The sequence below is a fragment of the Mirounga leonina genome, unplaced genomic scaffold (assembly GCF_011800145.1).
Source record: "Mirounga leonina isolate KUSES-001 unplaced genomic scaffold, KU_Mleo_1.0 Mir_201, whole genome shotgun sequence".
Lineage (NCBI taxonomy): Eukaryota > Metazoa > Chordata > Mammalia > Carnivora > Phocidae > Mirounga > Mirounga leonina.
The window spans coordinates 14,582,811-14,606,810 of NW_023270504.1; the positions used below are offsets into that span (position 1 = coordinate 14,582,811).

The 24,000-nt window shown below is 38.7% G+C and overlaps 1 protein-coding gene across 9 annotated transcripts in view; it reads right to left on the reverse strand.

Annotated features, from left to right (window-relative positions):
* Positions 1 to 24,000, reverse strand: part of PLEKHA5 (pleckstrin homology domain containing A5) — a 244,241-nt gene that overhangs the window by 113,663 nt on the left and 106,578 nt on the right. The window contains exon 1 of one of the 9 annotated variants that reach the window (XM_035028125.1): positions 5,557 to 6,152. The exons of the other annotated variants lie outside the window; for them this stretch is intronic. Coding sequence (XP_034884016.1) covers positions 5,557 to 5,591 — 35 coding nt within the window. The 5' untranslated portion in view covers positions 5,592 to 6,152. Of the gene's footprint in view, positions 1 to 5,556; positions 6,153 to 24,000 lie in introns of those variants that run through there. 9 annotated transcript variants of the gene reach the window in all.

Consider the following 24,000-nt stretch of genomic DNA (forward strand, 5'->3'; position numbering starts at 1 on the left):
TGATTCATTTACCCACCATCTCCCTCAGGTCTTAACTCTTTATCTTCTGCTCTCCTTTCTCATCATTTAGAAAATGGATCATCTCCTATTTTGGTGGTGGTGGGGGAGTGGTTAAAAAAGAAAGGATTTCTCAGGTGTGAGTACCTCGTTCATCCTCACTTCCAGCAGTAGGTATTAAAATCACCACCTTCACAATTGCTACCACTTAAGCAGGACAGTGTCACACCTGTACTTAAAATGTGACAATTGATCCTCACATAGACCCCTGAAGGTATTACTATCTTCACTTTATAAATGAATAAACTGAGGCTCATAGCATTTACAAAGTAGTCAGAAGTCACACAGTGACAAGGTGAGGAAGAGGCAGCCCCAAGGCCAGAGCGGTGTCCTTTTCAGATCCCCACCTTTCAACAGCTGCCCCTGCTGTGGCTCTTACCCCAGTCAAAGAGACCTTTCAGTCCTGCCCTACATCTCTGTTTCTGCCCAATGGTACTAAAACAAAACACTCTACCTTCCTTTCCTTCCCCTCTTCCACAGACCAGGGGCACACAGCCTCTCTCATGGCTCCTCGTCTTGCCTCCTTCTGCCTCACAGCCTAGCATCACCCCAAGACCACATCTATCTGAAGCACAGTAATGAAACCTTTCTCAATTTCAATTTAATTTTAGATTCCCCATTTCTTTTCTATCTTCCTAATTCTCTAAGGCTTCACATTTTCCACTCTTAGATGCTCAGACAAAATTATCACAACATAATCATAAATGTTGCCTCACAATTCCCAATTATAGGTACCCAAGAATTTAAGTAGAAATAGTAGCAATTGTAAAGCCTGGGTTTTACAAAAGGCATCCCAAAGGAACTGAAAATCTTGCTTTTCTTAGTGGGGAAATATGAACATGATGTAATGCTGCAAGTACAAAGATGAAAGCATTATTATAGACTAGGAACAATAAAGAAAAATTAAAAATACAAGGCTTACATACAAATTCACCTGATGTAGTTTTGGATTATTTATAATTTCTAAATCACCTTTTAAACAAAACCTCAAATAAAACCAACATTCATTTATAATCTATAAACACTTTTTAATAGATTTTAAATAATTTTGGAAGTAAGGCAAGAATAATTCAATTAACTGCATGCTAGTTATAAACAAAATGTACCTATCACATTAATAACTGCTACATCTTCTGACTGCTACGGCACGGTTATGTTTTAGATCACTTGATAAATTACATTACAAGCAAAAATACCTAAAATAATTGAGATAATTCTTTTACTCGTAAGTCATTTCAATGACTCTTAAGAAGCTTTTAAATGGGAAGGTTAAATGGCACTTAATGGTTAGAACAGAAATATGATTCTTAGAATATACACAGTAACCCACCAAAGTAATTTCCTGCCAAGCATTCAAGAAGGTGACATTTCTGGTTGCCACCCAGAAATCACCCTATGAGAATACACAACTGAAGACATCTCCATCACTTTTATGTCCCCAGGACTCTTTTAACAGCATTCAAATTCACCTCATTTTAACTAGGCTCTCTCCTATTTGGAACATCCTCCTCACTGAACCTTAAGTATTTTTTGTAAAATGGGAACTAAAACCCAAACAACAAAAACAAACCCTACCCCATAGGACTTTTGAAAGAATAAAGTACTTGGTAGCACAAAGCTATATTACCTGGACCTAACAAAGTACTCACTAAATATTAGTTAAACTTGAATGTGCTAGGAGAAATTTCTTGAAAACTAAAATTGTATCACTTTCTTGCTTTACAAAGCTGCTGGCTCTCTGCTCTGTCTTAAATGTAAAGTACAGTGGTTTGCATATGAGTATAATGAATGAAGAACCTGATAATTTGATCTGAGGTTAAAGTTCACTGTTGAATAATCTATGCAAAAAGCACTTGTAAAACTACATAAGGGGAAAAAAAGTGTTAAAAGGGGATATTATAGTGGTTTAAGAGAAGACTTATTTAAAAAAATTACAGTCACTTGTATAAAAAAGTTTTATTTGCAAAAGTCTAATGGAGTTTTAAAATAAAACTAAGTGGAACTCCAACTCAGAAGCATGTTAGTAGTCAGAATATTCTTCTTAGCATTTAAAAGCAATAATGTGGCATTAAAAAAATATATATATATATATTAAAAACCTGGAATTGCATTAATTCAGGTAACTCTATTATCCCCTAATGAATGCCAATTACTAATGTTTTATGGTAACATGCATTAAACAGAAGTTTACTATATCATTGGTAAGGAAGCAAACAACAAATCAGAAAAAGTTGAATTTAAGCACTATCTCTTCTGCGTGTGGTCATATACTACTTTAAAAAGTTAACTTAATTTTAACCTACATGTAAAGAACCACAGTTTCAAGATCCAGTTGTTTTATTGTAAATGAAACATTCTTCCCCATAGTCAAATTGACAGAATAGCTCAATTCAAACAGAAAAAAATAATCAGTAATCACTGAACTTTACTCTTCTTCATTGCGCAGTGTTTAATCAGTTTGGTACTGCATGAGCTTTATCTGAACAATCACTGCAAGAACAAAAAGGCAGTTACTAAGTCAAATACCTCTGTGAAACAAAGACTTTGCAAACAAACCGGAAGAGTAATAGAACCATAATGAAAATACAAAGGGGAGGCCAAGTCAGGAATGGTCTTGCTTATAGCAAGGGGAAGAGCAGGGAAGATGTCCCAGAAGTGATGCCACTTGAGTGAGCCTGAGGAGCAGCAGTCGGATGTGGCCGGGATTTAGCACCAACTGAAGGGGAGGGGTGGGTACAGAAACCTGGCAGAAAATCTAGGCTTTGAGTAACAACATACTTACATATAAAACATTTACATATAAGTTTTGTATTTTTTTTTTTTTTTAAAGATTTTATGTATTTATTTGACAGAGAGAGACACAGCGAGAGAGGGAACAGAAGCAGGGGGAGTGGGAGAGGGAGAAGCAGGCTTCCCGCTGAGCAGGGAGCCCGATGTGGGGCTCAATCCCAGGACCCTGGGACCATGACCTGAGCCGAAGGCAGACGCTTAACGACTGAGCCACCCAGACGCCCAGTTTACTATATAAGTTTTGAAGCAATGTATCTGCTTCATTCTTAGGGGCAAATATATATTTTTTAACTCTGAAAAGGTTCAAGACACTTCTGTGACGCACACAGCACTTAATTAAGGCATCGTTTAGTGAACAAATCATTATCCCTGAGGAGTGAGAAATTTCTCACTTACAGATGAGGCGGGAGTGGGACAGAAATCTGACCCAGAATGGCAGGGTAAGGCCCACTTCCTACAGCAGAGACAGTAAGTAGAGTGACCAGTGAAATCCAGTGGCCACTGCAGGCCATGGTGATGGCAGTATTGAACTCCAGAGACACGTCTCTTTCTAACAGAGTACTAGGCTATGTACTACCCTATTAGTTGGTTTGATAACTAGCAGGTTTTCATCATCACAGTGAAAATGAAATCTCTCCAATACAAGGATCAAGGGAGTCTCCTCATTCATTTAACTTGCTTAATCAATTCATTTACTCATGGTCAAATATTTACTAAGCATCTATGATGCACAGGTTTTGTACTGTACACCGCTAGAAAACAAACGTATGGTTCAAGACTATTAGCTAAAAGAATACGATTTCATCTCAGTGTTACTAAGCTAAATTTCAAAAAAAATTAGCACAATTATACTTTTCCATCAGGCTTCAGTATTCGTGGAAAGAGTTCCTTAAAGCGTACCTTATTCACTAGAAAACAGATAAGTACTTTATTCTCTACTGTTTTAGACTTCCTAAAACTTTTATGTCAATTTCAGGTTATTTTCCCCCTGCAGTTCTGCTCATCCCTCTCCCCACTCCCTGCTTTTGGCTAGATTTAATTTCCTGTTCATACAAAGAAGTTTAAGTAATTTCCCTTCACTTGAACTTTAGCAGCATGTTGGCCAATGACCTCTGATGTCATAATGCCTCAAAAACATCTTTGTTTAAAATGTATACTGAATATATTCCGATTCATCGTTACTATAGTAACTTCCTGATAAAGTTTAAAATATAGGCTATTTTAAAACCATGTTAAAATATTTTAAGTGGGCTCAAGATAAATTTTTAAAGGGAATAAAAATATTCATGAGTTCTCCATATACTTAAATTTTCTGGCTTTGGGCAGAATTTTCAGCTTCCAGCTTAAAATTTTGCAACTCAATGGAAAAACTGTGAATCTTGAATTAAGGCCATCAAGTCAAATAAAATGAACTTGAGACCCTCCTTCTATATTTCCACGCTTCCAAAATGTAGAAGTATAATGTATACTTGGAGTCACATATGAGGCAGTGATTGCAAATTCCTCAAGTTTGATATTTTTTACATTCACATATAAAAAGATGACTTAATTTCCTTTCAATACTCAATTATGTAATTCACAGAAAAAATATGTACAGGCGTCTTATTCTTTGTTTCAGAAAACTGATGTGAAAATATTTAAAATATTAAGAATTTCCATATTGCCCTTTCTTCAACTAGATTTAAAAAGTAGAAAGTGCCTGTTAAGAGAAAACTTTGTTTGAAAATACTAAAAAACCTTGAAATCACAAGACTGCTACTGAGCCCGCATAAAAAGAATTATACCAGAAATGGCAAAATGTAAAAGACTTTAAAGGCTTCAGTTTGTACCATACAAATAGTATGAAATTAAAATAATATCATCCATCTCCTCAAAATGGAGAAGAAAGTTATAAGCAAAATAGCTACATGCATACAAAAAACAGTCTTTCCCAGTCTAATCTACTTAAATTAATGCCTTCAAAACAACTAAATCAATAGTGAAACTCAAAGAAACATGAATATTGTTAATAAGAAATAAATCTTTAAAGGCATGTTGCCCAGCTTTTATAACCAGTGACAGTAGTAACTTTATTTCTTTAAATGCCAAAATATTGTCTATAATAATCTCCTACCATTATATTGCTTTCAAATTTTAGGTTAATGAGGATTCCTATTTTTGAATCACATTACTGAAACAGCCCAAATAATTAACTTAAATAAATAAACAGCAGCTTCAACCAATTGTTAGTTTAAAATAGTATTAATATACATTTTAATAAAAACATTATGTAATGAATACTGTTAACATCATTTAGTTCTCTTTAAGGAAAAAAAATATACAAGCTTCTCTTCTAAGTTAAAAAATAAACAAGATAAATGTAAAAATTTAATTAAAATCTTTAGGCTTGAAAGCAATATACAACTACTATGCATTTACGTAGCTTAAAGTTAAGGAGAGACTAAGAGGAAGATTACATTTTAAAATGCCCAAGTCATCTGAAAACCTAATGATGTACAGTATTTATATTTTTACAAAAACGCAATACTTCAGTTGTAGAAACATTTATAATATGTCAATTCTTTTGCATTAGGCACTGTGCCTGGCACCAGGGCCACAAAGATTATTTACTACAGGATCATTAACTGAGAAAAAAGTCCTAATGCTCATTTAGCCATGATTTATTTGTTACTAATACATAAATATATAAAAGTAACAAGAATTACTCACCAGCCTTCATCAAAATCACATTTGTGAACAGACATTTAACTACAGGCAAAAAGGATACTGGAATGAGAATCAGACTCAACTCCTTTGTCTTTGAGCTGCTCCCAAATGAGCACTGTGGGGACTAAGCACTAAGGAAATGCACTGGGGCTGTCAGGCCAGCCTGCCACCCTGCAAGTCTGACACCAGACTGACGTCACGTACCAACATGTCACTGCAGCTGCAAATTCAGGCAGCTTCTCCAGGAAGACTCTGTTGTGACTATGCACGCCTTCCAGCTATAAGAGTGAAATATGATTTCAATTCCCTTTAAGACTGGCATATAGCATAGGGTAAAATACCAGCATATACGGTTGCAAACAGCTCTTGAAGAAAACATTCCATTTACATAACCTTAGCTCAAAATAAATAGACGTTTCCTGTTAAAACTGTAAGCATACCAATTTACACGACTCCTCTAAAAACATTTTTTGTTGTTGTTGCTTCCAAAGTTTATACATACTTATTTCAAAAAATTCAACCAATAAAAGGCATAAAGTTAAAACTGCCTGGTGTTCCACCGCCCAGAAATGATAACAGCTGCTTAGATTTATTGATCACTTGCTATGTCAATCACTTTACAAACTCATCTGAGCCTCATAACGCAGTAATAGAAGTTCTTCATTTTACTGAAGAAACTGAGACACAGAGTAGTTATGGAACAATGCTATTAAGTGGACTAAACAGGATTCAAACCCAGATTGAGTGTCTCTAACTGCCTACATATTTGATCACTAAATTATACTATCTAGCAGTAAACATGCCCGTTGTTTACATTCTGGTAGACCAGAGTTTGTATATATAAACATATTTCAATATAAGGAAATCAAACTATATATGTTGTTTACAACCTGCTCTATGCCATAGACAGTTTCTCATGTCAATAAATATATTCTTAACTTTTCCTTTTTTGATGACTACCCATCACAATTACCTAAACCTGATTCCTCCTGGACACTTACTAATTTTTTATTATTATAAATAATACTTAATGCATACCACTGTCCAGACATCTTTGTGTTTTCCTGTGTTTAGCTGTGTAGGATTAATTCTTAGAAGTGGCTGAGGGTTCTAGAGGGGAGGGGGGTGGAAGGATGGGTTAGCCTGGTGATGGGTATTAAAGAGGGAGGGCACATTCTGCACGGAGCACTGAACAATGAATCATGGAACACTACATCAAAAACTAATGATGTAATGTATGGTCATTAACATAACAATAAAAATTAAAAAAAAAAAAAAACCAAACCAAAGAAGTGGGATGGGTAGGTCAAATCATGTGCACATTTTCAACATTTACATGCTTTGTCCTCCAAAAAGAGGTAAAAACTTGTGTATCTCAACGCATTAGATTTCTCCTTTCCCCACAAACTGGGTATTGACAATTACTTTTCTTCTTTACAAATCTAATAGAGATACATGCCATCACACAGTTCTAACTGCGCATGTGTGTTTGTGTTTTGGGGTGCAAGTGATGTTACCCCTTTCTTCATACGCCCATTCACACAGAAGGCTGTCCCAGCTTCATGGTCACAAGCACCTGGCTCTGGAATCAGAGACAGGAGTCAAACTCTTCTTATCAATAGTTCTCTGGGGACAGGTAAGTTACTTTGCTTCTGCACACCTCCATTTCCTTATATAGAAAATAAAGATAACAATTTAATCTTCATGGGATTTTTGTGAGAATTGTATGAGAAAAACTACACAAGCAACTGGAACAGTGCTTACCACATAATAAATGTTGAATTAAACGTTATTTCATATTAAAGGCCAACGATAGTTCTTCTGCATTTCATGCCCTTTGCCCAAAATGATTTTTAAATGAGTACATGAACAAACCATTTTACAAAACATATTGTAAATATCTTGTAGGAATGCCAATGTCATAAAAATGTTCAGTTCCCTCAATATGAGTTGAGTTGTCTTACAACTAAATCTAGCATGTAACATAACTGGAGCTACAACACTCCTTTCATATGAAACTGCTACAGCAAAAATTGAAAATAGCATCTCACGTTGAGAAAACAAAATTGTTTCATCATGTAGTTTGAAATACAGACAAGCAAGCCAACACCGTTTGCTATAACCAGAAGGGTTTGCATATGTTTTAGAAAAGTAGTGATTCACGATCTTCCCCATTTTTCAAAGTGAAGATTTTGCTAGTCTCAATTATGTTCAGTTTAAACTTCTTATACGAAGAAAGAAAACAAAACCCATTCTTGAAAACATCAAAGTCAGCAATTTTTCCCACAGTTCTAAAAGTTCCATAGCCCCCTTTATTTTAATTTTTATTAAAGATGTTATTTGACAGTGAGAGAGAGAGCACAAGCAGGGGGTGCGGCAGGCAGAGGGCGAGGGAGAAGCAGACGCCCTGGCTGAGCAGGGAGCCCAACGCGGGGCCTGATCCCAGGATCCTGAGATCATGACCCAAGCTGAAGGCAGATGCTTAACTGACTGAGCCACCTGGGCGCCCCTACCATAGCCCCCTTTAAATGACACAAATCATTAACAACCTATAAACAGAATATATGGAGATTAAAATGTATTAAGCTTATCACAGCCCCACTCCCAAACCCAAACTAACCTTCTATTATATACAATGTCTTCAACTGTTCTCATTATCAGGCTGGTTATAAAAAAAACACCTCTAAAAATACTAAGAAGGAAGTTTTATATTATTCTAGCAGATCTGGTTTAGGTGTATTCATTGTTGTAGATGCTATAAAATTATCCTATGCAAAGGCAGACATTTCTGTAATACGTTTGTAGAATCACAGTGACATGGTGGTTCTGCATATGGCTGCTAGGAGAAAAACAGTAATGAAGCAGTAGAGATCTGTCAAGATCCTAGAAGATTAACAGGAATACTGAGAACTAACAAGTCGACCAAGCGTTTGGTTTATGAAGTTACCAGCACCTTGCAATATTTCTCTAGAACCTGGGAGGCTCGGGCCCCCTCATCACCCACCCACAGCTTACAAGGACTTCCACAGGGAAAAAGAGGGAGTGAGAGAAGGTCCCTCCTCTCAAGGCCTTAACAGCTTGGAACAGACAGTTTAATAGGGAAAAGAGAGCTGTAAACAGATCATTAGAATATAACCTGATTTGCAGAGCACTGAAAAGGAAGTGGCTAAATGCCTGGGGGGATCTGGAAAAGGCGTAACAAAGTAAATGACAACAGGCCTAACTGCGTCAAGAGGAGATTTCAGTTAGAGGTACCAGTAGTTGTAGAAGTACGTATTTAAGATGAAATCTAAATTTTACACCTACAAAAGGTGCCCAATTAACAGAGAAACTATTCATTTAATGGAAAAAAAAAATGCCAAGAAGACAATTCTCCCAAATGCCTTATAAGATTCTCCCCTGCTTTTCCTAAATGTCAGTGATAGCTAGTTTAGCTTTCTCAATTCTGCCCAAACCACGTTTTAGAAAAAGAAGCTGCGGTAGACTGTGGATGTATGCCTCACTACTATATCAGAGCTAGTAAACTTCTTTAAATCAGTAGGAAATCTTAAATCTAAATTAATCCTGATTCTCTTTCCATGTATCTCTATGCTATAGGGCATGCTTCATTAAAAAGCCACAGGGGAAAAGTCCAATGAGGGCCTCCGAAGTATTCACCAGCAAATAATGTGTTTCAGTGTATTCTTTAGGGATGTTTATGATAATGACTAAGGATTCAGTTGTGAGGACTATCATTTTTCATGTCTTTTTTTTTTTTTAAAGATTTTATTTATTTATTTGAGAGAGAGAGAATGAGAGACAGAGAGCACGAGAGGGAAGAGGGCAGAGGGAGAAGCAGACCCCCTGCCGAGCAGGGAGCCTGATGCGGGACTCGATCCCGGGACTCCAGGACCATGACCTGAGCCGAAGGCAGTCGCTTAACCAACTGAGCCACCCAGGCACCCTCATTTTTCATGTCTTTTAACTTCACTTCTCAGTGGAATTTAAAACTCTTGACTACACTTCTTAGAAATGCCACTTGATCTTAACTTACGTAACCTGGTTCCCAGGCTTCCCTCTGCAAAACAAGCTGAAGTCCAAACGACTTGATCCAGCACACAACTGTCTCCATAATTTGGTGCCAATTTACTCATCACTAACACCCAAAGGAGCAGTCCTCTTAATGGGTGAGAAACAGATCTACCAATCCCTTTTCCATCAGTTGATTATTGATTTCATCTCCTAGGTCAATAATGCAAATCTCTCAGGTGAGAAAAAAACTAGTATAATGAGAAGACCACAAATGCATGTTTCTGATGTGTGTTTTTTCCAACACCACTAAGCACTGAACTCAATTCGACACCATGTACCTGGAGATGTGTCAGAACCCACAGGTTAAGTAAGGGCTCTGTCCCACAAGACTGCCTCCACCTTAGATAACAATCTTAAATCCAGGTTGTAACCTGTGCTTCTGACCCACTGGGTATAAACTGGAGGTTCTCACAACCTCCTTCTCAGCTTTGATTAATTTGCTGGAGCAGGTCACAGAACTTACAGAAACATTTACTTATGTTTAAAAATTTCTTATAGAAGGTATTATAAAGGATACAGTTGAATAGCCAGATGAAGAGGTACACACAGCAGGGTTTGGAAGGGTCCTGAGCACAGGCGCTTTGGTCCCTATGGAACTGGGGTACACCACCCTCCCCAGCAAGTAGATGTGCTGACTAACCTGGAAGCTCATCAAATCTTGTTAAGAGTTTCTATGGAGCTTAATCTGCAGTATGGAATCCCCCAACTTCCCTCTCCCTGAGGTCAGTGGGTAGGGCTGAAAGTTCTCATCATTTGATCTTTCTGGTGACCAGCCCCATCCTAAGGCTATCTAGGGTCCCCACTCTTAATCACCTCATTAGTATAAGCTCAAAAAGGGCTCCTTCTGAATAACAAAGGGTACTCTGATTCCTCAGGAAATTCCATGGGTTTTGAGGAACTTTGTGCCAGGAACCAGGAACAAAGAACGAATATATTTCTTACACATATCACAATACAATATTCAAAAGCAAAGTTACACCAAAATAAAGTAAGAACACCAACAGCCTCTTTTTCCTTCCTCCCAAATTTCCAAATTCATCTATCTTGGCATCACACCGTATCTTTATGACTTAAAGAGAAAATACCAAAGTAGCACTAATTACAAAAGTGTATTAAAAGTAATTCACAAATAGAGTATATCTCTCTCACATATCCTCATATCTTCTGTTAAAAGATGGTAACCAGGTAGAGAGTAAATCAACTCACAGAAATTAAGTTCACACCCAATTATTGCCTGAGAGGGATTCCCAATGTCCCACAAATTCACTGCACAGGTAAGCACTACAAAACTTGAAGTTCAGTATAAAAACAAACTCTGTACCACCAAGGAGACAGTCAATGTGAATGCTGGGCCAACAACTTCTTCTAACACGAACTTATTTATCATCATTGGATACTGTGAAAAATTAGTAATGGGAATCCTCACTAAAATGGAGTCAGGAGGTTTTGGCACGGGGAGCTCTCATACCCTACTGTTATTGAATGATCTAACACAGCAACTAACTCCAGAATCGAATGGGTAAGACCTGGTGCACTGTGTGGTCAACCGCTCTGTCCTATGGAATCCTGGGGAGGCTGGACAAATTGAAAACACAGCTTCTGGCTGGGTTTGCCAACAATGTTGCTGAACAAACTTGGACAAACCGAGTTTGAGTTTGCAAGAGAAGCCAGTAACTCAAAAGATGAGTATTTGGAAAAAGAGAAAAGGGAGAAATTTATTTTAGGTGCTGGCAGCCAGGGAAGGCGGCAGGCTCAAGCCTCCTCCGCCGGCAAGATGGAGTTTTACAGATTTTTATAGAGTTTTAAACATTTTATTTATTTATTTTAGAGAGTGAGCAGGGAAAGGGACAGAGGGGGAGGGAGAGGGACAAGCAGACTCCACTCTGAGCATGGAGCCCAAAGTGGGACTTGATCTCAACCCTGAGATCATGACCTGAGCTGAAACCAAGAGTGGGCCACTTAACCAATGAGCTGCCCAAGTGCCCTGACACTTAGAGTTTTATAAGGAGAGGTTGGGATGGGGGTACATGCAAGACAGCAGGCAGGGAGCCTGTGATCATGGGTGGGGTGGGTGTGTGTTCAGCCTATGATCATGGGCAGGGAAGGGGACATGCTGGGTGGGTGTGGTCTTCTAGGCATTCAGCTGCTATCAGAGCTTTTCTGGTCTCTGGTGGCTATAATGTTCTGGTCATTGCAAAACATCTTCATCAATGCCTCAAGAAAGTGTGGCAATAAGAACAGAACAATAAGAAAAAAAAAAGAACAATGGGTTGCAGTTAGAGCATGAGGTAAGTGGTCTTGTTTATTTCTGGTTTTAACTATTAGGGTCTATAGTTTGAGCATGAGGGCTCACTGACACTACCACTCCTGGTCCACTGCAGACCCAACAGGAACTTGGGACCTTGGACAAATGGACTTGACCTTGCATGTGGATACTATTCTACTATTCCAGTGGAGGAAGAGAGGCTAAAGAGAGATAAAGAAATCTCCCCTCACTAACCGCAACAGCTCAGCCAATGAAAAGTCACATACTTCCAACTCCCAGGTTGCTCCAATGGGCTTTTAGTTTGTAACAGCCTTCCCAACAGAGCATTCTTCTCCTTTGTTGCCGGGTTTTTCTGCAGCTAGTTAGTCTTGGATTGCAATTTTCTTTTATCCCCAAATAAACTCATTTTTTGTTGGTAAAATAACTGGCAGTTCCCATTTTTAAGGTTAACAACACTGACATTAGCAGTTCAGATATTCTCCATTTACTACCCAAGAAATGTTCAAGGGTTGTTCTATATTATAATCTTGGTTTTCTATTAGAGCTGAACTTTCACAACACAGCAAACTCCTGGAAAAACTGGAAGAGCTGAATGATTTAAGAATCAAATTAACCCATAAACACCTGCTTAGGAAGGGACCAATTAAAATGAAAGTCCTTCATACCCTTAGAATCTTCTTCCCCAGGGAGTCGTAGCTACCAAAATGTACTTGCTTGCTAACAGGACTCAGAGCCTTCTAATTTGAAAATATCCAGTTCTCAGGTCATCAATGAACAAGTTTGGCTCTTGAAGGTCAGTTTAATAAGATGATGACTTAGCCATTTTATACTCTCTCTAATTTATTTCTTCTAATCCTTTCTAAGTTCTGTCCATTTTTTGTGTGAGATTGGCAGCCACAACTTCCTCTTTCTGAACTGTCATAACCCGTGTTATGACAATTCACAGGATTTAGGTGCAGCTCAGATGTTAAGCCTTCAGAGAGATTGCCCTCAATATCCCTCACTGGAGTAGTTCCAGTACTATATATCAGGAACAGTTAGCATAACTGACAAAATACGCAGTCATGCATACTTACATCTCAAAGAATCTGCCAATAGGGATGTATATAAACTAATGTGCACAATAAACAGAAGGTATATACCCATGGAGAGGGGACTAATTCTAATCAGTTCATTCATACAAGCAAATACAAACCAAAGTGAAAGATACAATCAAAGAGGCAATAATGATATGGCCATTAAAACTGATAATCTGTCTTCCCTTCTATTATCATATGACACATCAACTTCTGAGCTATGGATGAGATACCTGGTCATATTTACAGCTCCTTTGAATATATAAACTCTTCTCTGGATGCCTGAAGACAATTTCTCTTTTTTTAAAAAAGATTTTAGAATTATTTGACAGAGGAAGACAGTGAGAGGGGGAGTGGGGGAGGGAGAAGGAGGCTCCCCTCTGAGAGAGGAGTCCCATGTGGGACTCGATCCCAGGACCCTGGGATCATGACCTGAGCCGAAGGCAGACGTTTAACCGACTGAGCCATCCAGGCGTCCTGACAATTTCACTTGACAGGAAAAAAACTGGATTTTGAGTGGTGAATTTTTAATGGGCTCTGGAATCTTTAACTACATTTTTACTTTAACCATTACAATTCTGGAAAAATTCCAAGTCAAAGTGTGTGTGTGCAACAAACATATGATGCAAACTTTAAATTTACTAATTTTGTATTTAAATGTGCAATTGTAACTAAGGAAGCTGGATTTGGAAGTACTCATGTTTATGAAAGATAATCTGAAATTCTAGCACAATAAAAAAATGCAAACTCAAGAACATGTTGATGAATATGATATAATAAATCAACAACCAAGTTATAGGAGTAAGAAAACAAATACAAATTTAGCTAACTTTAGTTTCCTTGCCTAGGTCCTAACTTTAACTCTGGATGAGTATGCATCTTTGAATGACAGTTTGTGGCTTATAGTCTATCTGCATATCTACTGATTTTCATTCTGAAAGAAATTATAAAATCTACTACGGAGCCTGATTTACTAACAAAGCATTTATTATCCAAGTACTAAGTCAGTTCTACACTTGTACCATCTGCCCGGAAGATACATAGTCTGTTTTTGATGCAGGAATAAAATCAAACATATGACAGTGTTACCAGTTTCATTATCATCAAAAAACAGGCCTCAAGGAAAATATTTTCACGGTTTTGTGAAAATAGAGGATATCTCCTAAAATGGAGTCAGGAAACCCTGAAGGGGGAGCTCCCATGCACTACCACTCACATCCCAAATAGGAGGAAGCTTACTTTACATACCCCAGTAGGAGGAAGAATTTCTCCTTGCCCAGCAACAGCTCAGCCAATGAGAAGCTGTCACCACCCTGAACTCTGTGAAACAGCCCCTCCCAGTGGTCTCCTTTGTTTCATGAGAGCAAGCCCTTCTCTATTCTCCACACTTGTCTATGGTTTGCCATAGTCGGCTTCTCTGGAATTGCAATCCTCTGCTACTCCCAAATAAACTCACTTTAGTGGTAAAATATCAGGCCCTTTTGTTTTGTTTTTTACAGTCAACAGCTGCTTTGTGTGTTGGCCTGGTTTACTCCATAAGAAACTCCAGCTTACTCTCTTGAAAGGAGGTGAGAAAACATGCATTTAAAAAAAAGATGTTATTTATTTGAGGGGGGGTGCACATGCGAGTTGGGGGAGGAAGAGGGAGGGGGGAAAATCTCAAGCAGACTCTGTACCAAGCATGAGCCCTAGCCCTGGTGGGGCTTGATCTCATGACCCTGAGATCATACTTGAGCCGAAACCCAGAGTCAGATGCTTAACTGACTGACTGAGCCACCCAGGCGCTCCAAAAACATGCTTATTTTTAAAAAGTTTTACTACCACAGGACAAAATAGATTATGGAGACTCAGGATTCAGACATAGCCTTGGGACTTAAGAGATACTGTGATATCTACAATTGACTCGATGAAAGCAACTGACTTCCTAAGTTGGTCCTTTCTCATCATGAGATTTCACTGAAAAATGACTTTACCTCCATTTTGACCTTAGTCTGTACTTTCTAACCAATTAAGTTTTTGTTTCTTTCCTGGGTATCTTTTAACTCAGGCAAAAGACCCGATATGCAAAGCATCCCGTGATGGGAAATGAAACTAGCCCTCAAGCAGTAACAACTGCCCTGACAGCCCACAAGACCCCACATGACTGACCCCAAGGCCATGATGACCTGACCTTTACTGCCCAGCTGTATGTACCCACTAACCTTTGTCTCATACTTTCCTTATATAACCCTGGAAGTATATTCAGCACTTCAGAGACAGTCTTTGAGACATGAGTCAGCTGTCTTCCCGGTGTTGGCCTCACTGAAATGAATTCCTTTCTTGTTTCACCACCAGGTGTCTCTTTGCCTTTGGATTTCGTCAGCGGTAAATGACCGAACCTGGGGCCCCCAGAGCCAGGTGCTTTTCTTGTACCCTTGTGCCCCAGTTACAACATAACAACCACATCAGGTGGTTTTATGGCAACAACTCCAACCAAGATCATTTGTTTATCAAAGCCAAGTTTTATTAAGGTATGAGGAGAATTCCCTTAAAACCAAAAACAAAACTGGTTTTAACTTGCCAAACTTCTACACTTACGTTTCTGGCACAGGAGAGATAATTTCTTTTTTTCTTTTCTTTTAGAGAGGAGAAAGGGTTTGGGGGAGGGGCAGAGGGAGAAGGAGAGAGAGAATCCTAAGCAGGCTCCACGCCTGGCATGGCTGGACACGGGGCTTGATCTCACAACCCTGAGATCATGACCTGAGCCAAAATCAAGACTGGGACGCTCAACAGACTGAGCCACCCAGGAGACTCATCTTTGTGTGTATTTTTTTTTTTTTAGATTTTATTTATTTATTTATTTGAGAGAGAGAGAGAGAGAGAGAGAAATAGCATGAGAGGGGAGAGGGTCAGAGGGAGAAGCAGATTTTTATATCTCATTTGTACAAATTCCTTGGCCCACAAGTTTTTTGTTTTATTTTATTTTTTTTTTAAAGATTTTTTTTATTCATTTGAAAAAGAGATACAGAGAGAGAGAGAGTATGAGCCGGGGGAGAGGCAGAGGGAGAGGGAAAAGCAGGCTCCCCGCTGAGCCAGGAGTGTGGGGCCCGATCCCAGGACCCTGGGATCATGACATGAGCCGAAGGCAGATGCTAAACCATCTGAGGTGCCCCAAGTTTTTTATTTTAAATGAAGATACTTTATTTTGGAAGTTTAACAGAAATGTTACACATACTGCTGTACAGTATTAAAAAGAAAAATCAAACAAACTCGGGGTGACATTTAATTTGTCTGACTACGGTTAATAGATTTTTAAATTCAGTTAACAAATATTTATGGAGGATATTGTTTCTTCTGTAGAAGAAGCATTTGCTAGATCCTGTGAGAAAATGAGAAAAAGAAAATGTCCAAACTAGTTGTGGGTAAATAAGTATATAATTAAAATACAAGTAAGAATATGAGATGCAATAGCATAAATGAATTCTGGAACCAGAAAGCCGAAGTCAGAATCTTGGATCAGTCCTTAGGATAACTGTTGTATCTCTCTGTGCCTCAGTTATCACTAAAATGGGTATAACAATAGTGTCTTCCTCACAGAATTTTTTTTTATGAATGCACACATTAAAGCCCTTACAACAGTATTTGACACATTTGGGCTCATTAAGTAATAACTATTATTGTTCTGGAAAAAAAAGAAGGCAGAGGTAAGTGTAAATGGCCTGTCAGCATGAAACATTAGGGTGGGTGATAGGATCTGCTGAGTATAAACTAGGAAGGTCATGGTGAAAAAATACTGTAGTAAGAATGAGATGATTAGTTTGACTTGGTTACAATGCAATGGTTTAGAAAGGGAGGTCGAGAGCAGGGCTGAAGGCTGTGAACCTCAGAGGGGCCTGGGTGTCACCTGATGGGCCATGGAGAGCTACTAAAGAGAGAAGGGTGATATGATCAAAAGAGACTGATCAGCAGAGTTGTATAAATGATAAAGAGGGTTGGTGAGTTTTCACTTTTGTCCTTGAGAAACTTCATTTTCCTATATAGCAGTTTTGCTTACTATAAAATAGGACTTATACTAACAACCTCATCTCTACAAATAGAAGCCATAAGCTGGAATGTAAGTGGGCTTCCACGTCTGGAGAGGAACTGAAGGAGTATAAACAAATGAATATGAAAGAAAGTGAGATTTGACACTAATCTGAAAACAGGCTGACTCAGTTCATATTACTGTTTAGATTTTGAGTGAAAACTTGCCAATGAACTCTCAGTATGGCCAACCTTTGATATCTGTGGATGTTGAGACACTGGTCATTGCCACACACTGCCCACACTCCCTTTCTTGCTCAGCTTCAGGGCAGCAACGCACCCAAATAAATTACTCTGTTTCTGGGCTTCTCTTGCAACTAGGTAAGGCAACGTTAATGAGCTGTACCCAATGGGAGATAGATTAGGAGTGTCTTGTGGGACCCCCGGAAAGGATGCTTAGAGGAAGCTGGCTCAGCTAGGAAATAAATGCTTTTGCTCTTCTGAGCTTATTCCTTTTGGACATAAGGACAGCCACTTTGGTCCATGAAGTCATCTTGACAAAAGAAGTCTCATGTTAGGATGGTGAAGCAGGAAGATGGAAAGATCTAGGGCCCTGACTCCAATCTTAGAAGGCCTATCCCCGAGACTACTCTACTTGAAAGGAGGAACTAACTACTTTGTGTTTAAACCACTCTCAGGTCACTCATCAGAGCCTAACAGATTTCCCAACTTACAGTGCTAGTTACTAACTGCTGTTAGTACAGTTAATTACAACTAAGTTAGTTGTCAGTGTCCCTAAATTTGGGAATGTGTGTAGCTCAGCCAGACTCATTAGACTATTACAATTTTCAGATGTCCAGGTTCCTTGTTGTATTCCTACTACCCGGCACAGTGCTTGTTACAAAGCAGTCATTCAAGAGAGGGTCCTCCGGGGTGATGAAGCTGTGGGGATGGGGTCTGTGACCTGCTAGCGGCCACTGTTCTACTTCTGGGGAGGAAGCAGGTCTGAGATAATGAGGCCAACCAGCAGTGAGAAGCAGCAAACATCCAGCAGAGTTAAGGGTCACTGTTTCTAAACCTTACTGCCACGCCCCAGCCCACCCGCACCCATGTCCTCTATAGGGTTTGGATATATAAGACATTTAATTTCTTTTTGATTAAAAGTTTGAGTTTGATTTCTGTAACAAGAGTCCTGAGTAAAACAATGTATTGAGGGGAAGGTGGCTTATTAGGTACACAAAACAGAAAAAAAAAAATTAAACAAAAACTTCCTTTTCTCAAATTATAAAATATTTGCCCTATCTACATAAAGCTGCTAAATAAATAGTGCAGAGAAAACAGAACAAATTCAAGAACAGCACTCTCACATATATTGCGTATACTTGACGGTCAGTGTTTTAGTATTAATTTAGCTTCTGAAATGTGAAATTCAAATACTTGTTACCAGCAAAAAAAGGTAGCAGTATTTAGAGTTCTGAAGCACTGAGAAATTTAGACATTTGCCCTAGGGTCAGTGGTTCCTCAACTCAAAAACTGGTCGCCTCAGAGTCATGGGAGAGCTGGTTTAAAATACACATTACTAAGCCAAACCTCAGGAGATTCTGATTCAGCAGTTTGGTTTGGGCATTATATTCTAAGCCACAAAACTACTTTCAGGCAAAAACAGGCTCGAGTAGCTCAGAGGTATATGTGAACAAAACTAGTGAATATTTTGATTTCTTTCTTCATTCAGGTAAACCCCATCTTTATTTATAATTTATATGATGGACCATAGTTACCTAAACTGTAAATGTGAAGAATTTAAATAAAACGTCTTAAGTTTTTCTACTTATAAAATTCTTGAGTTTCACATGTAAGAATTATAAAGCATATTAATAGGTTTTTCACATTTTAACAAAATACTTCTCATCTTTTCTTTGGTATGAGTTAGGATGCTGTCGGTAACAGAACGCCCAATTAAAAAATGGGTCAAACAACGAAGAATTTAGTATCTCCTGTGACAAGAGGGGGCAGGGTAGTGTCTGGTCAAATTCAGAGGCTCAGGAATGCCTCTGTGATTCTCTTCCTTTTCTCTCGTTCCACAGCTGCCACTGCAGCTCCAAGCTCATGTTCTTCTAGTAAAGGAGGAAACAAATTCCTATCGTAGGGACTTCTTTTTTTTTTTAAAGAAAATGAAGAAAATTTCCCCAGAAGTTCTTCAGTTTAAACCAATCAATGGCATAGAGAATAGGATTAACTCCCTAAGAATAATTATTATTTAGGGATGCCTGGGTGGCTCAGTTGGTTAAATGTCTGCCTTCAGCTCAGGTCATGATCCCGGGGTCCTGGGATGGAGCCCTGTGTGGGGCTCCCCGCTCAGCGGGGAACCTACTTCTCCCTCTGCCCCTCCCCCCTGCTCTTGTTCTCTCTCAAATAAATAAATAATCTTAAAAAAAAAGATTGATTATTATTTATACCTTAAGGTTTGGGAGGCTAACCTTTCCAAAGCACATGGAAGAAAAAACCATCAGAACAAAACCTGGACTCTCCAAGAGCAAGAAAGTTGGAGGAAGTGTGGAGAGCAATAGCAGTTTGTGAGGCACCGACAGTGGTCCACCACATTCTGTGACAAACTAAGCAACCATATTTAAAACAATCAAAACGTAATTTAGCATGGAGAAACCAGTTTAGTACATTAGGTGACTGGAAAACATTAACAATGAGCAATAAAAGGAAGATTAAGCTGCTAAAACTTTAAATCCTGCACAACAGAAAAAGAAACAGAAGATGTACCCACCTGGAAACTGGAAGGATATAACCCACTTCTTTATGCAGTAAAATTACTGTCAGTCAAATAAAAAACATCTTCCAAATTACTACTCAGGAATGTTCTCCTACTCTAAACAATCTGTATCCATTACTCTCTGATTTCTAAATCTGCTAAATATTTCAAACGTGTTATATATTAGATATAAAAGACAAAACAAGAAAGAGAATAGATATTTTAATTTACGTAACAGCGAGTTCCGTTTTTAAACACTGATCTTGAAAATTCTGTTCAGACGCCAGAGGATCAGTGGCATAACAAATTACGGAAACTCAAACACAGACTTTAGAAATGGACCACTTTCGGGGTGCCTGGGTGGCTCAGTCGTTAAGCGCCTGCCTTCGGCTCAGGTCATGATTCCAGGGTCCTGGGATTGAGCCCCGCATCGGGCTCCCTGCTTGGCGGGAAGCCTGCTTCTCCCTCTCCCACTCCCCCTGCTTGTGTTCCCTCTCTCACTGTGTCTCTCTTTGTCAAATAAATAAAATCTTAAAAAAAAAAAAAAGAAATGGACCACTTTCATAGGCTTCCTTTGAAAATCTTCATGAAACAATACATACTAGTGTTCCCCAAAAGTAAAAAATCCTGATGGTTCAGAATTTAATCTGGAGGCCCCAGAGTCAGTTCAGGATCCCAGCATAAATATTCAGTGTTTGCAGTAATGTAAAATAGCCCAGGTGCTATGGACAAGTGTTTAGAGACTCCTTAAAAAGTTAAACACAGAATTACCACATGACGTAGCAATTAAACTCTTAGGTATAAATCAAAGAACTGAAAATAGGTATTCAAACAAGTATTCGTAGACAAATGTTCCTAGTGGCACTACTCACAAAAACCAAAAGGTGGAAACAATCCAACGGTCCATCAGTGGGTTAAAGAGTAAACAAAATACAGCACATACATAAAATTTATTCAGCCATTAAAAAAAAAGCACTGATAGACGCTACCAACATGGATGTACCTCAAAACCATTATGCTAAGTGGAAGAAGGCAGACACAAAAGGTCACATACTGATTCCTTTTGTAAGAAATTCCTTTTATAAGAAATACTTGAACAGGTAAATTCCCAGACAGAAAGCAGATTTGTGGTTGCCAGGGGCCGAGGGGAAGGGGGAAATGGGGAATAAGAGCTTAACGGGTACAGGGTTTATTTCTGCGGTGAAGGAACTATTTTGGAACTAGATAAAGGAAATGGTTGCCCACGACTGTGAACATACTAAATGCCACTCAAATGGCTAATTTTATGCTATATGAGCTTTATAGCAAGTAAAAAATAACTGATGTAGCTGTAATATGAAATATGTACAGATGTGAAGGAAGATGTGCATTGGAATTGAATCAATCCTGGTCAATACTATTTCCACTTGCTTTAATACAGTGTGGTATTCTACAATTCTTCTGATTAGATGTAGTCTGGGATCTTCATTCCACCCAGCATTCTAAGATTTAGAATGTAAGTCTACATACTGAAGCTCAGATTAGTTCCCACACTACAAATGGAACTGCCCACACAGCTTGTTCAGGATAAGGGTAAGTCAAAGAGCATTCTGATCTAAATCATAAATGAAAGAGACCCTAATTGTTAACTGTATGGCGATCTTGGGGAAGTTACTTGGTAATTTATAGTTGAGGCCCCTCTGACATCACCTTATTGCTTCTTTTGAGAAAGATGGGGTAAACAGATTACTACTGCTGTTTTAAAGCGAGGGTCTACAAAGATCAGAGTCCTTCCCAGGAGGCAGACCACACAGCCTAATGTAACCAGGGAAAAGAACAAGCTACACTTGCAATTTTTAAACTCCACAAATTCTGTTATTAAAACTCCATTTTTATCTAGAAATTCTATGTATTTGCAAATATTTTGGGATGCGATAAGGAAGTTCTGCACTGGGCCAGAATTTCTGCCCTAAGGAAAGTAATGAAAGGAGTCACGCACTCCCATGGGAACTGGCCGGGGCTTTGGGGCAGGCAGGAGATACCCCACCATCATCTCTCCAAAAAGATGGAGCAAACACACATAGTTCTGGGGTCCTGAAATATCTGGACATTGCAATTCTCACCCAAGGGAAGCAGACTGGAATTGGCAGTACACCCAATGGCTAGGTACTAGCTTGGCATTTCCTATCGTGTGGAATAAAGGCATTGCAAAAACTCTTCTCAGTGGTTCCCTTATTGTCTTAAAATTGCTGTCCCATTGAGGCTGAAAGAGAGAAAACCCCAATTTTGACAGATCCTAATATATCTATAAAATATAAAGCATACATATTTCACAAGTTAATGACATACATTTTACTCTCAGAATGTACATATATATATTTTAAAGCCATATACTTTTTTTTCTAAAAAAAGATTTTATTTATTTATTTGAGAGAGAGAGAAAGAGTGATGGGGAGGGGGAGAAGGAGAGTGAGAAGCGGAGCAGGGAGCCCGACACGGGGCTCGATCCCAGGACCTGGAGATCATGACCTGAGCTAAAGGCAGACACTTAACTGACTGAGCCACCCAGGTGCCCCTGCAGCCATATACTTTTGAAGGATTATCATATTAACTCTAGTTTATTAGACTACTGACTGATAATTATGAAAATGCTTTAAGTGGAAACAGTCACTGAGGTAAAACTGTCTACAATTCCATAAGTTAATCATATATACTTAGAATATTTTATAAAACTCTAAATCTGAAGGGCATTTACGTTTAAATTTCTGCAACAAATTCTTTTTAAAAAATTTCCTATGGACACTATTTCGTTATAAAGGTAGGTATAGGTAGGTATTTTCCTTGGGATGATATCTTACCAAGAAATTAGTCCAAATGTAGACAATTGGCTTATCTACCAAATAACAGCACCATCATCCACTGACATTATGGGCATGTGAGAAAAGGAGCTAATTGTAGAATTTTGTCCAGAGAAGCCATTAAACCAGAGTTCTGTCCACTTCTGCCACATCAGAATATCACATGTACTATTTATTAAAGATTTTATTTATTTGGCAGAGAGAGAGAGAGAGACAGTGGGAGAGTGGGAGAGAGAACAAGCAGGGGGCAGAAGGAGAAGGAGGCTTCCTGCTGAGCAGATAGTCCAACGCAAGGCTTGATCCCAGGGCCCTGAGATCATGACCTGAGGCCGAAGGCAGACGCTTAACCGACTGAGCCACCCAGGTGCCCCTCACATGTACTATGAACAATATTTAGTTTATATTTAAAAAGCAACTTTAGAAGCTTTATCCTAGGCAGCATCTGCAATATTGCAGGTTTTATCCACTAGCTATATTTTCCAACATGGAACATATATTAAAAGGCAAAAATTTCATTCACATATTACCTTGTTACATTGTAATTAACTTTAAAATTCTTTAATATATATAAAAAAAATTCTTTAATATAAAGGAGAGGAAGACAGTTGGTTAATATTTTAAATACCCTATCAGGTATCCACATTCAAGGCAACTAAGACCATCACACAAATACTTCAAATATCACTATCTAAATCTGCATCAGATGCCTTATTGGCATAAGGGAAGTTGGAACTATTCTTTTCATGGTGAACTATTCACTCATGGTGAAATGAGTGATATTCAAAGTATGTGGATGGCTAGAAGGTCCTTGCATAAATAGGAAAGAAGAATTTGGCTAACCCAGCAGTCAAACACTTTTGGAGTAGTGCCCATTATAAAATCTCATTTGGTTCTTTGTTCCTCTCAGTGAAAGGTTCTGTTGGCTGAATTCATTAAGTTAGCTGATCCTTCTATCAGAATGTTGTTTTATTTGGAGTATATCTTTCATGTTAAGGTGTTTTTTTGGAATGCTTAAAAAGGGCACAGAGTAGGGACTTCATTATTCTTTTTTTTTTTTAAAGATTTTATTTATTTATTTGACAGAGAGAGAACAAGTAGGCAGAGCTGCAGGCAGAGGGAGAGGGAGAAGCAGGCTCTCTGCTGAGCAGGGAGCCCGATGCAGGGCTCGATCCCAGGACCCTGGGATCATGACTTGAGCCGAAGGCAGACACTTAACCGACTGAGCCACCCAGGCGTCCCGGGACTTCACTATTCTTACAGGAATAGGTTAAATGACTGTTTTTGTATCTACTTGCTAATAGTGTGTGTGGCAGAATTCAGCCCAGGACTTGTTTTCATGTGCTAACATACCTGGCAGCAAGGCTGCAGGGAAGGAAACATATATGGGTCATGTCTACTTACAGCTGTCAGAGGCTATAGGTACTTACTAAAAGG